The sequence below is a fragment of the Dufourea novaeangliae genome, unplaced genomic scaffold (genome assembly GCF_001272555.1).
Source record: "Dufourea novaeangliae isolate 0120121106 unplaced genomic scaffold, ASM127255v1 scaffold1, whole genome shotgun sequence".
In the NCBI taxonomy this organism is placed as follows: Eukaryota; Metazoa; Arthropoda; class Insecta; order Hymenoptera; family Halictidae; genus Dufourea; species Dufourea novaeangliae.
The window spans coordinates 1,513,995-1,526,656 of NW_015373885.1; the positions used below are offsets into that span (position 1 = coordinate 1,513,995).

A 12,662-nucleotide genomic window follows, 5' to 3' on the forward strand; every position below is an offset into this window, starting at 1 on the left:
AAATTTCAATAAAACCTGTATAAGAAACAACAATGAATAAAAAAAAAACTATAGGGATATGCACTTTAATAATTTTTTTTATTTTCAAAGACAATTTGAAAGTTCCCTAAGCTATTTTCTCAAAAATTTTCAAACGATACACTTTGATATTCGTTGTCTACGGTATATCTGTTATGTTTACATCGTTACACTTTTCACTTTAGTTTCTTTACACAAATGAGAATACAGCAAAGATCTTCTTTTCACAATCACCAGTTCTATGTCTACCAAAATTTGTATGAAAATACTATTTTAATCAGACACTTCACTTGTTATTCCTAAGAGTCTTGATCCGAATATTGAAAATAGGTACTACTACGTAACAAGGATTTGTCTCAGAGAGTTTTCAGGCTTGATCTCAAACGAGGCGGTCGTGCCGTCGTTGAAAGGCAAAGAAATGCTTCCATCGATCACCAAACCAGCGTCGAACCCTGCCGATTTCACGGTCAACTTGTAGCACTTTTCCCTCTCCGAGCAGCAATTCCCCATTTTGCAACGCATCGTGCGAACCATCTCGCGTATCATGTACGTCATCTGTTTATCGTCTGAATGAGATTAAAAAAGGAGAACTATCATTTCACAAACTGTGTGTGTCCCGTTTACAATTTTTCCCAACGAAGCTATTCGAATTTTATATCGACGTCACTCCCCCCCTTAGCTATTCTGATTCTCGTCTGTAAGAATGCTGTACGAGACCAGCTACCTGGAGGGTACATGAGAGCTCGATGATATTTGTACAATAAATCGTTGGTTTCGTCCGGCTTCAATTTCTTGCCGGTGGCTATTTCGATGATATTGTGCACGGTATCGGCCGGCCGAAAGTTCATAGATTTGTACCATGAACGGGATCCCGATCCGGTGCAAACGCATATACCGGAAGACCGGACCTTATGCGTCTCGCCTGCGACTTGGATGACCAATGTTATTGGCCTCGCTGCCAAAAATTCTCCCATGAACACCTGAACGTTACGTGCGAGATATTGATTATTTTACAATTTATCGAACAGCTATTATATAATTAATAGATTGCAGTGAAACATTTATAGGATGGGAAACTTCACTTCGTTCAGTGCTAGCCAAGGCAAAATCCTGTCACGGGGCTGAAGAGCATCTGCTATTTTCTTTTGGGTCGATCGTATCAGAGCTCTGTGAAGTTCATAGTGAAATATAATTATTTACATTTGAAAATTTTAATGAATATTGTGACAGGATTGATATTATAGATTATAGACATGTATAATAAAAGGAAAACGAAGTATTTAAATACAGAAGGACATTAAAGAAAGGTAGACGGAAAAGAAATACAGAAAGATACTTGTAAAAATCTTGTGATAATACTTTTCCTTTTAACGTTACCTACTGTAAACCGAGTAAAACTATTTTTTTTAATATTTTAACACAAATATCATTAACCCGAATATGCCCACCGTTAGCGATTAGAAATATTAGAATGATACCGTATCAACACCATCGATTGTATCCCGAAAATTATATTATATTGAATAGTATCAAACATAATCGATACCAGTTTGATACTTCACGAATGTATCGATACCCGTTTGACACTTCTGTGAAACTATCGATACATAATTATTGGTACTTTTAAGTACATTCTTGGTATTTAATTTTTATTTCAGCATGTATGATATTGTTTTGGTACCGGTATCGAAAATTGACACCAAGTACTTAATAATACCTACTGATTATTATATATCGATAGGTTCACAGAAGTATCAAACGGGTATCATTACATTCATGAAGTATCAAACTGGTATCCATTGTGTTTGATAGCTAGATATTTGATACCATGGTATTCAATACGGTATCATAATTTGCGGGCTGAAATCGATAGTACTGATGTGGTATCATTCTGATCACTACCCACCGTCCTGCTATAAGGACACCTAGCAGGTGCCTGTATTTGATCGTTTTCCAAGTTGCACAGTTGTAGGATAGGTGGCACCGCTTGCTGAAACTTACTAAAAAGCACACTCAAAATTAAGTTGATTCCTTATAAAATATTGTAAAGGGTATTAAATAAAACAATGTTTCGAAGAAAAAAAGTGTAGCTACTTCAAGGAAACAAATTGTGGGCATATCAAGGTTAACGTAAAATGCAAAAATATGGATGCGTTTCAACGTCATAGGTAATCGACACGGTTTATTTCAAAATCCAACGATAAAATGTAAATAAAATAGTGTATTAATATAACTTTTTGAACAAAATGAACCTAAAAATATTTTCCCGGAGCGAATGATTGAAGCAATTATAGAAATCGTAACGAACGGACGTTAATTGTGAAACGTATCTTTGCAGCAATCTTTTAATTCTGTTTTTCTTCCCATGTATTACGATTCATCGTAAGAATCTCGTTTTACTCAATCCAGGAGCTATGACTTTTTTATCAGTGACTCGTAACTGCGCGACTATTGTGATTTACAAGTTATAACTGCCGAAGTTCTAATGCGCTATAACTTGAAACTGCTTGGCGGAGAATGAGGAACGGCCGCGAAATGAAGATGTATCGTGGTCTTTATGAAAACATAGAATCGGTGATTCGCGTGGATAACTTGAAACTCGAGAGAATAGATTGCAGCGGGAAAGAACTCTGGTAAACGAGTCGTCCCGAGGAAGATGCTTTGTTGTTTGTCCTTCATTATCTTTACGAACTGAATTTCACGAGGGCTGACTTGAAGGGTGCAAACTTTGTACTTTCAATATAAACAACAGCATCAAGAATGAATTTAAGAAAATAAGAAAATATGCTTTTCTTGCATTATTTTAGAACGTATAACGGTCCATTCATATTGTTTACTGTTATTATGGTCGTTATATGTACTTCGTATGATTTGGAATGTTACTTAAGGCGACAGTGAAAGTATTAGACTTCTTGTATCTTTCTCTCTTGTCTATCTTTCTGTGAAATTTCAAAGCTATCTGTTTTAAAGTAGTCTGTAAGTTATACATTTTTACAGTTGATTTCAACAGTTGATACAGTTCACAGGCGAACGCAAAGAAAGGTAGGGTAAATGTCCCAGTTACTGTCAGTGTCCCTAATAATACCACTTTATTTATTTTACTTAATAAAAATGTTACGTATAAAGAATTGTGAACAAAAAATTTTATTATTAAATTGGGACCTCGATGTCTATAAAAACATGGAAATACACGTACTTGTATGTATGTACCTGGTATGTGAAACTTAATATTGAAAAATGAAAGTGCAATTTGAATGTTAAAAACTGCGATTACGTAAGTAAAAAGTGACGGCGAAATCACACTAAAGAACGAGCTGTAATTTTGCTATTCAACCTACAGTATAGGGATATTACACACAATGAATCGTTAAAGTGTATGAGAATTACATTAATTTTTGAGGTGACAGTTATAGGGTTACTGGCATTAGTAGCAGATTTTAATTAATTATTAATTAATTCTTCATATTTAATGTATGAAACTGTTTTTTTAAATGAAAGAAACGTTAAATAATATTATGTTCGTAACAGAGATGATTTGTAGGTTAAACAACGTGTAAAATGATTAAATTAGATACGCGACTCGTCGTTTCCTCCACGTAGTCATCGGTCTATCGCGGTGCGTCGCGGAATAAAAATGCGCATATTGATTTCTGTATAGGGGAAGAACAAGCTTAGATATCAGAGAGGATAACTTTTCAATAATGCAACCCACTCGACTCGTCTCTCTCCTTGACTACGGCTCTTCTCGTGTATGTGAAAGGGCCGTGTGTAAAGTCCCTCTCCATTCATTACCGTTCGTATGCGACTCCGCATCAATAACGTGTAGTCCCCTGAATGGAGTTTTTCAAATATGCTCCCGATATCCGCGGTGTACGCCGACGGGAGCGTGAAAACGTTACTTTCGCTCGAGACATTCGGATTGATACCGAATACCGGCTTTGTGTTGTCGCTGATCAACTTGGATGCGAGCAGGAAAATCACCAGGTCCGCCCAATCCACGCATTTGGACGCCTCGGCGATGCTGGAACAATTGAATGGGAACACGTCGTCGCAGGTGCGAAAGTGTGACACAAAACTGAAGGCATTCTTCGCCTGTTTTTCGATGAATTTTATGCCAAATGACACCTTTACATAGAAACGTTGATCGCAACAAATTTTCAAGTTGGCAAACAATTAGTTTCTGAGATATGGAAGGTCAAAGATGTTAAAATTCGTTAACGCGTCAACACATACGCTTCGATGTTCGGACATTTATGTTAGTCCGATAATTTAAAAAATTGTTCCCACGGGGTTTTGCTGGCTGCTAATAACGAATTTGAACTTAGATTTTCAAAATTCACAATTGCCGATTCAATATGGTCGACGATGTACAGTAAATCATCGATGATTGTTCGAAGCCCATGGCTTTGAGTGTTCAGACGTTATCCCCACCACTGGGCGTTTGACTGGGGCGTTCCATTGGGGACCCCCCCCCCCCATAGACACTCAGTACCGAGAAGCCTTCGAATACTCATCAATGATTTATTGTATTAAAAAAACACCTACTACATCGATATTTATTTTTCTTGATTTTGATTTTTGGAAAAAACTATTTCAATTAAAAAAAAATATTTTTTAAGCATCTATTTTGCAATTGTTTTAAATAAGTGCCTTGTTTTTATACTGGGGAATTATTTAAAAATTTGAAAAAAAATGAGGATATAGCCCTATTTGTCGTCTTTATGGACATATGTTCAAAAATATTGAAACTTTAAAATCTGCCGTAGGAAAATAATTGAAGTGAATGCTGCATCGAATTACACCGGCGCTACCGGTCAAACCGTGTGGTGCTAGGTTATCCGGTACGGCTCGGCCGTTCGAGTCGGTAGGCTTCGACGCAGCGTTAACTTCAATCAATTTTCACATGGCCAATTTTAAAGTCTCCACATTTTCTAAAAATTTGTCCATGAAGAAGACAAATAGGACTACATTCTTAATTTTTTTTCAAATTTTTAAATATTTCCCCGGTATAAAAACAGAACATTGATTTGAAACAAGTCCAAAATAAATGGTCAAAAAGTATCTTATTTTTACTGAAATAATTTTTATTTGGTACTCTTATGTCTCCACTGTAAGTACCCGCGAAGCTCATTTCGATCAGTTTGTTAGTTCAATAGTTATGACTTATTGAAAAAAGGTTGCCTCTTAATTTCAAACAGCTGTAAAACCAACAATTTAAAAAATTTTCAATAATCCTTCGAGATACGTTTGTATGTCGTTGAAGACTACAAAATATCCACATTTGAACAAAATCCGAAATGGTGCTCCAAAAAGTGTCCGATTTTGCATGGAATGACCCCTTTGTAAGGTGTATACTTCTGAATTTCCCTGTATATAAAGTCTACAGTCTTCGATACTAAACTAAGGGAATGTTATAAACAAGAACAACGGAAGAAAAATGTAACATTTGGATTACAGCAATGTTCATTGACCAGATTCCATCAACTCGAATCGTTTCTACGACGCTCGTAAATCACAGCCACGGTTCGAGTGGTTTGAAGTTTGAAACATTTCATTTACCCGTTTAAAAAGTTTACAGCCATTCGAGTTTGCTTCTGAAACGTTTTATCAAACTATCCTTACGAAAAGTTTGAATGCCTGACCAAGATCAGACTTGGCTTAGAGTATTGAAACTCTTCGTACTCATAAAAGATCAAACACGTTTCGAAGCATATTTGTATGCGGACCTACCAGTGCTTACAGGTCAACATAGATGAATAGTATTTTTTTAACACGTTAACTACTGTGAGGGTCATCGGTAGCCAAACGAAGCCGAAATGATTATAATGACAACAGTTGCCTCAAAAATATGCAATAATAATTTAAACCTTTCAATATTAATAATATCATAATGTAAATTAGTTTATTATTGTTAATAGCCAGAAACCTGTTAATAAATTGTTACTTCTCCGAGTTAAATTATAATTATGAACCAATAAAGCAATCCCGTTGATATAATTGCATTTTCATTAATATGATTGTTTCCAGCCACTTCAATGTGTTTGTGTAACACGTAAATTATAGTGAGATTTCAAACGTTCGGTAAACAGTGTATGTAATATATTTTATTGTTCTACCTTTTTGTAATGCGAAAAGTGATGCCGAGTTTTTTGAGAACCGCCGACAGATTTTCCTCGCAAGCGATTTGTAATCGATGTTCGGTAAGAATCTCGTGCGGATCTTTCCCCTGTTCTTTCATCTTCGTCAATATTTGTTCCTCGTTCAGACTGCGGTGTTGAAATTTAAAAAACTCCAACGAGGATAGTTTCGAAACGCAGAGCACTCTTTTGGGCCGATAAGACGCACTGTTCAGGCAGGCGAAGAGTTTCATGATGTATCGTTTCGATTTGTTTTCGATTTAGGTTATAATTGATGCTAATGAACTAGTCAAGCGTGGATGTGCAACGCAATCGTTTTCTGATTAAAATTAATTAAACAATGTAATTGGTGTGACTCATATCATAGTACTAAATATCGAATCTAAAGATTGTTCGTTCGACATTGCTTTTCCAGGAAATATTCGATACATCGTTTATTTGGATAGCAGCCATTCTTGTATTTACTTCGATTAATTATTAATACATTTATTCTAGTACCGCGTAAAATGTCAATATGAATACATTTGTCATTTGTATTATAATCGTTTCGTTGCTCGCGAGATACCGTTCTAACCGGTTCTGTTCTTGAAAAATGATGGTGGATTTGGTATGAAACGATTTATAATTGTTGTTAATATAATTTTACAAAATATAGTATAAATTATTCTATGTTGCAAAAGACTACCGTAAATTAGCCAGTTAATCAATACAGTGAGTGTACAAATGAAAGTAAGGTAATTGGTTATATTATTTGAACTGTTCCATTAATATGTACCCATGTATTAAATTTAATCTTTTAATAATTTCGATGTTCTGTTAAGTAAAGTGAAGAGTACATATATGATTACCAGTAGACAACATTGTTCGATTTTGATACCCATGTTAGATATTATAATATTTAAATAATTTTTTATCAAATTGTTCTTTCGCAAATTATTACATTTGTATATTGAACACCATTTTCCATAAAGTTCTGTATAATCCTTTCATTCCCAAATTATTTAACGATTACGAGAAAAGTATTTTTTGTATCTTTGTTTATATTACATGACATATAAACCATTCAAAAAACTTTCTTTACTTTTATCACAGTTAATATATAATAATTTACACTATAAACTTATTATACATAATAAAACCAATTGTGCTTATTTTCGACCAGTATATCCTTTTGGAATATTTGAAAGAAATTAAAACTTTACAAGTTCTTATTGTATCGTTAACAACGCCTCAACACTTGAATTCCAGCAAATGAAATGCCAGGTACTGTTACGGACCCTGATCACTTAAACGTAACTATAGCAGTTTTTTAACGTATAAGTAGAAAAATTAACCAAATGCAAAAGAATTGTAGTTATTCCAGTAAATGTTTTATCTTCAATTTGATCTTAACAAAAGTTCAAAAATAATAATAATTAAATCATAATTTAACTGTTAAAGTAAGAAATGCAAAAGGAACCATTCTTGAGCACCTGAATCATATATCTGTATCTCACTCTGGGCTATTAAATTATTCCTACAAATTTCAAACTAATTAATAACTATTTAGCAATTTTTTGGAAAAAAGTCTTACCATAACAAACTTATCATATGGTATTTATACAGGCTGTAACAAAAGTGTTGTAGGTCCCTGGAATGGGTCAGCCGTGAGGTGATTTGGAACAAGTTTTTCCTTAGGAAAACTGTTATTCGAGGCTTTGTTAACGAGATATTAACGAAAAACCCCGATCAAACAATATTCGGCCGGCAAACTGGGCTATTAAATTATTCGTATAAATTTCAAATTAATTAGTAACTATTTAGCAATTTTTTGGAAAAAAGTCTTACCATAATAAACTTATCATATGATATCTATACAGGCTGTAACAAAAGTGTTGTAGGTCCCTGGAATGGGTCAGCCGTGAGGTGATTTGGAACAAGTTTTTCCTTAGGAAAACTGTTATTCGAGGCTTTGTTAACGAGATATTAACGAAAAACCCCGATCAATCAATATTCGGCCGGCAAACTGGGCTATCAAATTATTCCTATAAATTTCAAACTAATTAATAACTATTTAGCAATTTTTTGGAAAAAAGTCTTACCATAATAAACTTATCATATGATATCTATATAGGGTGTAACAAAAGTGTTGTAGGTCCCTGTAATGGGTCAGCCGTGAGGTGATTTGGAACAAGTTTTTCCTTAGGAAAACTGTTATCCGAGGCTTTCTTAACGAGATATTAACGAAAAACCCCGACCAATCAATTAATATCTCGTTAATATCTCGTTAACAAAGCCACGGATAACATTCTTGCTAAGGAAAAACTTGTTCCAAATCACTCCACGACTGATCCATTTCAGGAACCTACAACACTTTCGTTACACCCTGTATATTAAACTGATCAGGAATTGGGTTCCGATCAGCAACTAAGTCCAAAACAGTGTACGTGCATTAAAAAATATTGTATTTCTTACTTTATAATACGTAGCCATATGGCTACGATAGGTGCGAAAGGGTTAACGAACTTCGAAGACCCTTCCAACGCGACACAATTTTCCTCCTCGCATGGAGTTCATTCCTTACTCGAAATCTGCACAAATCGCGTCTCTGCGGATTCGCAACATCGAACGCAGCTTCAACTTCCCGACGAGCTGTGAATATATTTCGTACGCTGACTCGAACGCCCATGCGGGAGAGACGACCGTGTTCTTCAGGATTACCCTCGCGTGTGCTAAGTGATACTTGGCACTCAGGAACGTCGCGGGGGGTGGTTGCGTGTCTTGTACGACGGCCGGTTGGCGGAACTTCGGGACAAACTTCCGCGAAATTTTCGTCTCAATGGACAGTGACCATTAAAGCCACTTAAGGTACCAGGATCTTCCCTTAAGCTCGCTACATCCATCCAGGTTGTACGTTCCCTCGTCGGCCACAAAATATTCTTGAGCGGCACACACCCGACGAGACATCTCAGCCATCGTTTCTCACGAGTTCGTCGTTTCAAGAGCATTCTGGACATTTTTACCTCCCCTCTTTTCTCTATATGTCCGGATACAGTAAATCCTTGATGAGCATTCGAATGCTCCTCGGCACAGAACATTAAATATTTCGTAAACTAATGGACCCATGCGGCTCGAAACAATTGTGATGGTAAAATAAATCTGTAATCTGTCATTTTGACGGGTTTGGTAGTTCCAGTGTTACAACGTCAGCGTTACATCCAAGGACCTCTCATTGCCAGTACCGAGGAGTCTTCAGACACTCATAAAGGATTTACTGTACGTGCCTCGAACCGTCACTAGGAAGCTTCGTCGATGTGAAATATTTTCTTCTTTAGAGAAAGAAGCTCGTTTTGTCGGAGAGAGTTACGATACACCGTTGAAGCGACCGTGCACTTTGTGCTGTGCAGTTTTTGGTCCCGTGGAGGTGGCCGCGTCGGGTTTCCGGCAGCCTGGAGAGACCGCCCGTGGAACTTCGCGGCGAACTTCATGGAAGTTTTCGTCCCGAGGATAGCTGACCGCGGAAGCCATTTACGGGTACCGGAATGTTCTCTTAAGACCCAAGTTGCCACGAAATATCCGAGTCTTTTGTACTTCGTAGAGCATGCTTTACCGCTTTACCGAAACTTCCTTTTGGATCCCGTATCGCTAACTGGCCTCTGTAGCGCACACAGAAACGTTCGGACCACTCTTTGTATGATTCTGACTTTCAGTTTCTATAATGGAAGGATATACTTTTTGCGGTTAACGATTAATCTTTTGTATTTGAGGTGTTATAATTGTCAAATGTGAAGTCACAAGGGTGTCGTAGGTAAGTGTCGCCATGAAGTTTCAGGAATTTTCTTGAACTTTAAAAACAAAATGTGTTAGACAAAAATTGAACTATATTTAACTGCGCACAACTTCCGTAAATTAGAGTTTGCTTTTCTGGAGTCTTTTCGGGGATACAAATGTTATGCTACCTTTTGCTTTTTAAATGGAACTATAGCAGTTCTTTAATATCTTTTATTAGTACAAATTATAAGAGATTCAATGAATAAATATGTTACGAAAAAGATACGAAGAACATATAAAAAGTTAACAGAAGTTATGCAATGTTATGGTGTGTTTGTACCTTTGAGGGTTCGATTGTTCTGAAACGAATGTTTTTATGTACCAGAACATTGTATAACTTCTGTTGATTTTTTTACGTTATTTGTATTTTTTTGTGACGTATTTATAGTCGTTGGATTTCTCAGGTTTTAATGGAAAACTTAAAAAAAATGGTATAGTTTCGTTTAAGAAACAAAAGGTAACATGAATTTTTGTGAAAAAATACAGATATAGAAATTCTGATTTATAAAAATTATGCACACTTAAATATAGTTCAACTTTTGTTTAACACAATTTTTCGTAAAGTTGACGGAAAGTCTTGAAAATCCGTAGCGACACTTACGTGAGTTACTCTGTATATGTAGAGGGGTGATTCTGTTACAAGTGAAATTAGAAAAAAATCGTAGAGGAAAATTTTGTACTGTTGAATAACCTCTATAGTCCGCATGCATGATTTTTTTCATAAGTGCATCGGTGTATTCGACTTTCACTTAGAACAGAGCTAGAAACTTCGTCCAGTAGCCATAAAACCACCCTACAATTGTCAATTCTTATGTATTGTGGTTAAAATAAAAACGAACCATGTATGCCATGCCTGAAATCGTGCTGAGAAATAATGTTTCTCCAGAAAAGGATAGATTATATTTTCTAGAAAAAGAGTGGTTTGTTTTTACTGTAACCACAATACATAAGATTGAAAATTTTTATGGTGGTTTTATAGTTATGCGATGCAAAGTATAGTTATCATGATGCCTCGCGTGTGGATATTTGTCTCACTTTCTAAGTATACGCTTTTTGTAATAAATTTTGTGTATTCTAAGTACATTTTAGGTTTCTTCACATTTATATACCTACCTGTATTTAATAGATATGAGCTAATGAACCTGCAACATTCTCAATAAATCACAATATGTTATTTCAGTTTCTTTACTTCGATTACTTACTGCATTTTTAATTGGCAAAAACCCGGAGAAAAGTTCTCAGAATTCTGTATCTAATTTACAAACGGACTGTTACTGAATAAAGAAAAGTTCAAGGTTTTTAATTTGTCAATGTAAATTAAAAACATCTACGCGTGAAACTTTAAATTTTCAATCATTTTTACCACATTCCTATGCACGTGGCTGCCACAGGTTCTAAAAATACACACCCCCCTCCAGTTAACGCTGATAATAAGACAGGACGATAATTGTATTTCCTCTAGAATTTTTATTATACCCCACGACATGACAACGAGCCTCGCGACAGTAATTACACGTCGTACGCAGATTTTAGCTCCGAGCGGATGCCTGAGCCGGAGTTCCTGGCACGTTGGTGGCCGACGAACTTCCCAACAAACTTCCACGTTCTTTCCTCCCCCGTAGTAGCTGACCACCAGGACCACTTATGACGCCGTGACATCCTCTGCGGGAAGAAACTCGTTTAGTAGAAACTTTCCAGCCCGTGGGGCCAAGAATTACTATTTATATTCGCCTCGCGGTACAAAATATTATTTTATGCCACTAATTCGATGCAACTAAAATCGCGGATATTGCAAACGAACAAATAGAATATTTGAATTTTTTTTAATTATTGTATACAGAGATTTTGATAATATTGAATTTGTTTTAAATGAAATTACATATTTCTATTAGTGTCATGTTATTAAACATTTCAAGGCGAATTCAACGACAAATTGCCACCAATATTCATACAATTATTCAGAACAATGTTATTCCAACAGAGCTTTCAAATATGTTGTTGAATTCATCTTTAAATGCTTAATAACGCAGCGATAATAAAAATATCTAATTACGTTTAAAAAATTACGTTATTATTAAAATCTTTATAAATAACAGTTGAAAAAATTCTATTGTTCTATAAAGTTTATTCCACGGAATCAAACAAATTTCGTATGAAACATTTCTTCGCATTTTCAATAGTTATAGCGTATGAGAATAACATATTTATGTACGTATGCACGCAGTTATTTCTCTAACTATTGAAAATGCGAAAAAATGTTTCATACGAAAGTTGTTCGATTTCGTGGAGTAAGTTTAATAGATTATTTGAATTTTCATTTCAGTGGTTATTTACAGAGTTCTTAGTAACAATATCAATTCTTAAAAATAGTTATTAAAAATAGTTAAAAACCGGATATACTGTTTATAAGGTCATCGGATGCCGTGTCCACCAAAGTACCAACAATCATTCCATCTTCCGGTCGTGTTCCCGGTTCCGTTGAGATTCGAGCAGTCCCAATTGCGCGCAGCGTACGGATTCGGCCGATTCCGCGCACCATTCTCGAACGGTCCTCCAGTTATCGAGTATCTCCGGGTATTATTTATCCGGCATGGCTGATAGACCGTAAACGGCTCTTGAAACCGATCGCAGGTAGAATTGCATTCGATCGACCAATGATCCGTCGGGCAAAATACTTTCGTTCCCCTCCAGCCGCTC

The 12,662-nt window shown here is 35.8% G+C and overlaps 1 protein-coding gene across 1 annotated transcript; it reads right to left on the reverse strand.

Moving 5' to 3' along the window:
- Positions 1-354: 354 nt before the first annotated feature.
- LOC107193328 (NAD kinase 2, mitochondrial-like) lies at positions 355-3,831 on the reverse strand. Its single transcript, XM_015582737.1, has 4 exons — positions 3,731-3,831; positions 1,101-1,185; positions 743-998; positions 355-584 (listed from the first exon to the last, which is right to left on the reverse strand). Exons 1-4 carry the CDS (start codon positions 3,829-3,831, stop codon positions 355-357), a joined length of 672 nt encoding a protein of 223 aa, XP_015438223.1.
- Positions 3,832-12,662: the final 8,831 nt, after the last annotated feature.

What these genes read in the sequence shown, in the direction of transcription:
- LOC107193328 (XM_015582737.1), bottom strand. Translation starts at nt 3,831, where the DNA reads ATGCGGAGTCGCATACGAACGGTAATGAATGGAGAGGGACTTTACACA. An exon ending in CAAGGAGAGAGACGAGTCGA is followed by an intron (nt 1,186 to 3,730) that starts GTGGGTTGCATT and finishes TGAACTTCACAG; the next exon opens with AGCTCTGATACGATCGACCC. An exon ending in CTTGGCTAGCACTGAACGAA is followed by an intron (nt 999 to 1,100) that starts GTGAAGTTTCCC and finishes CGTAACGTTCAG; the next exon opens with GTGTTCATGGGAGAATTTTT.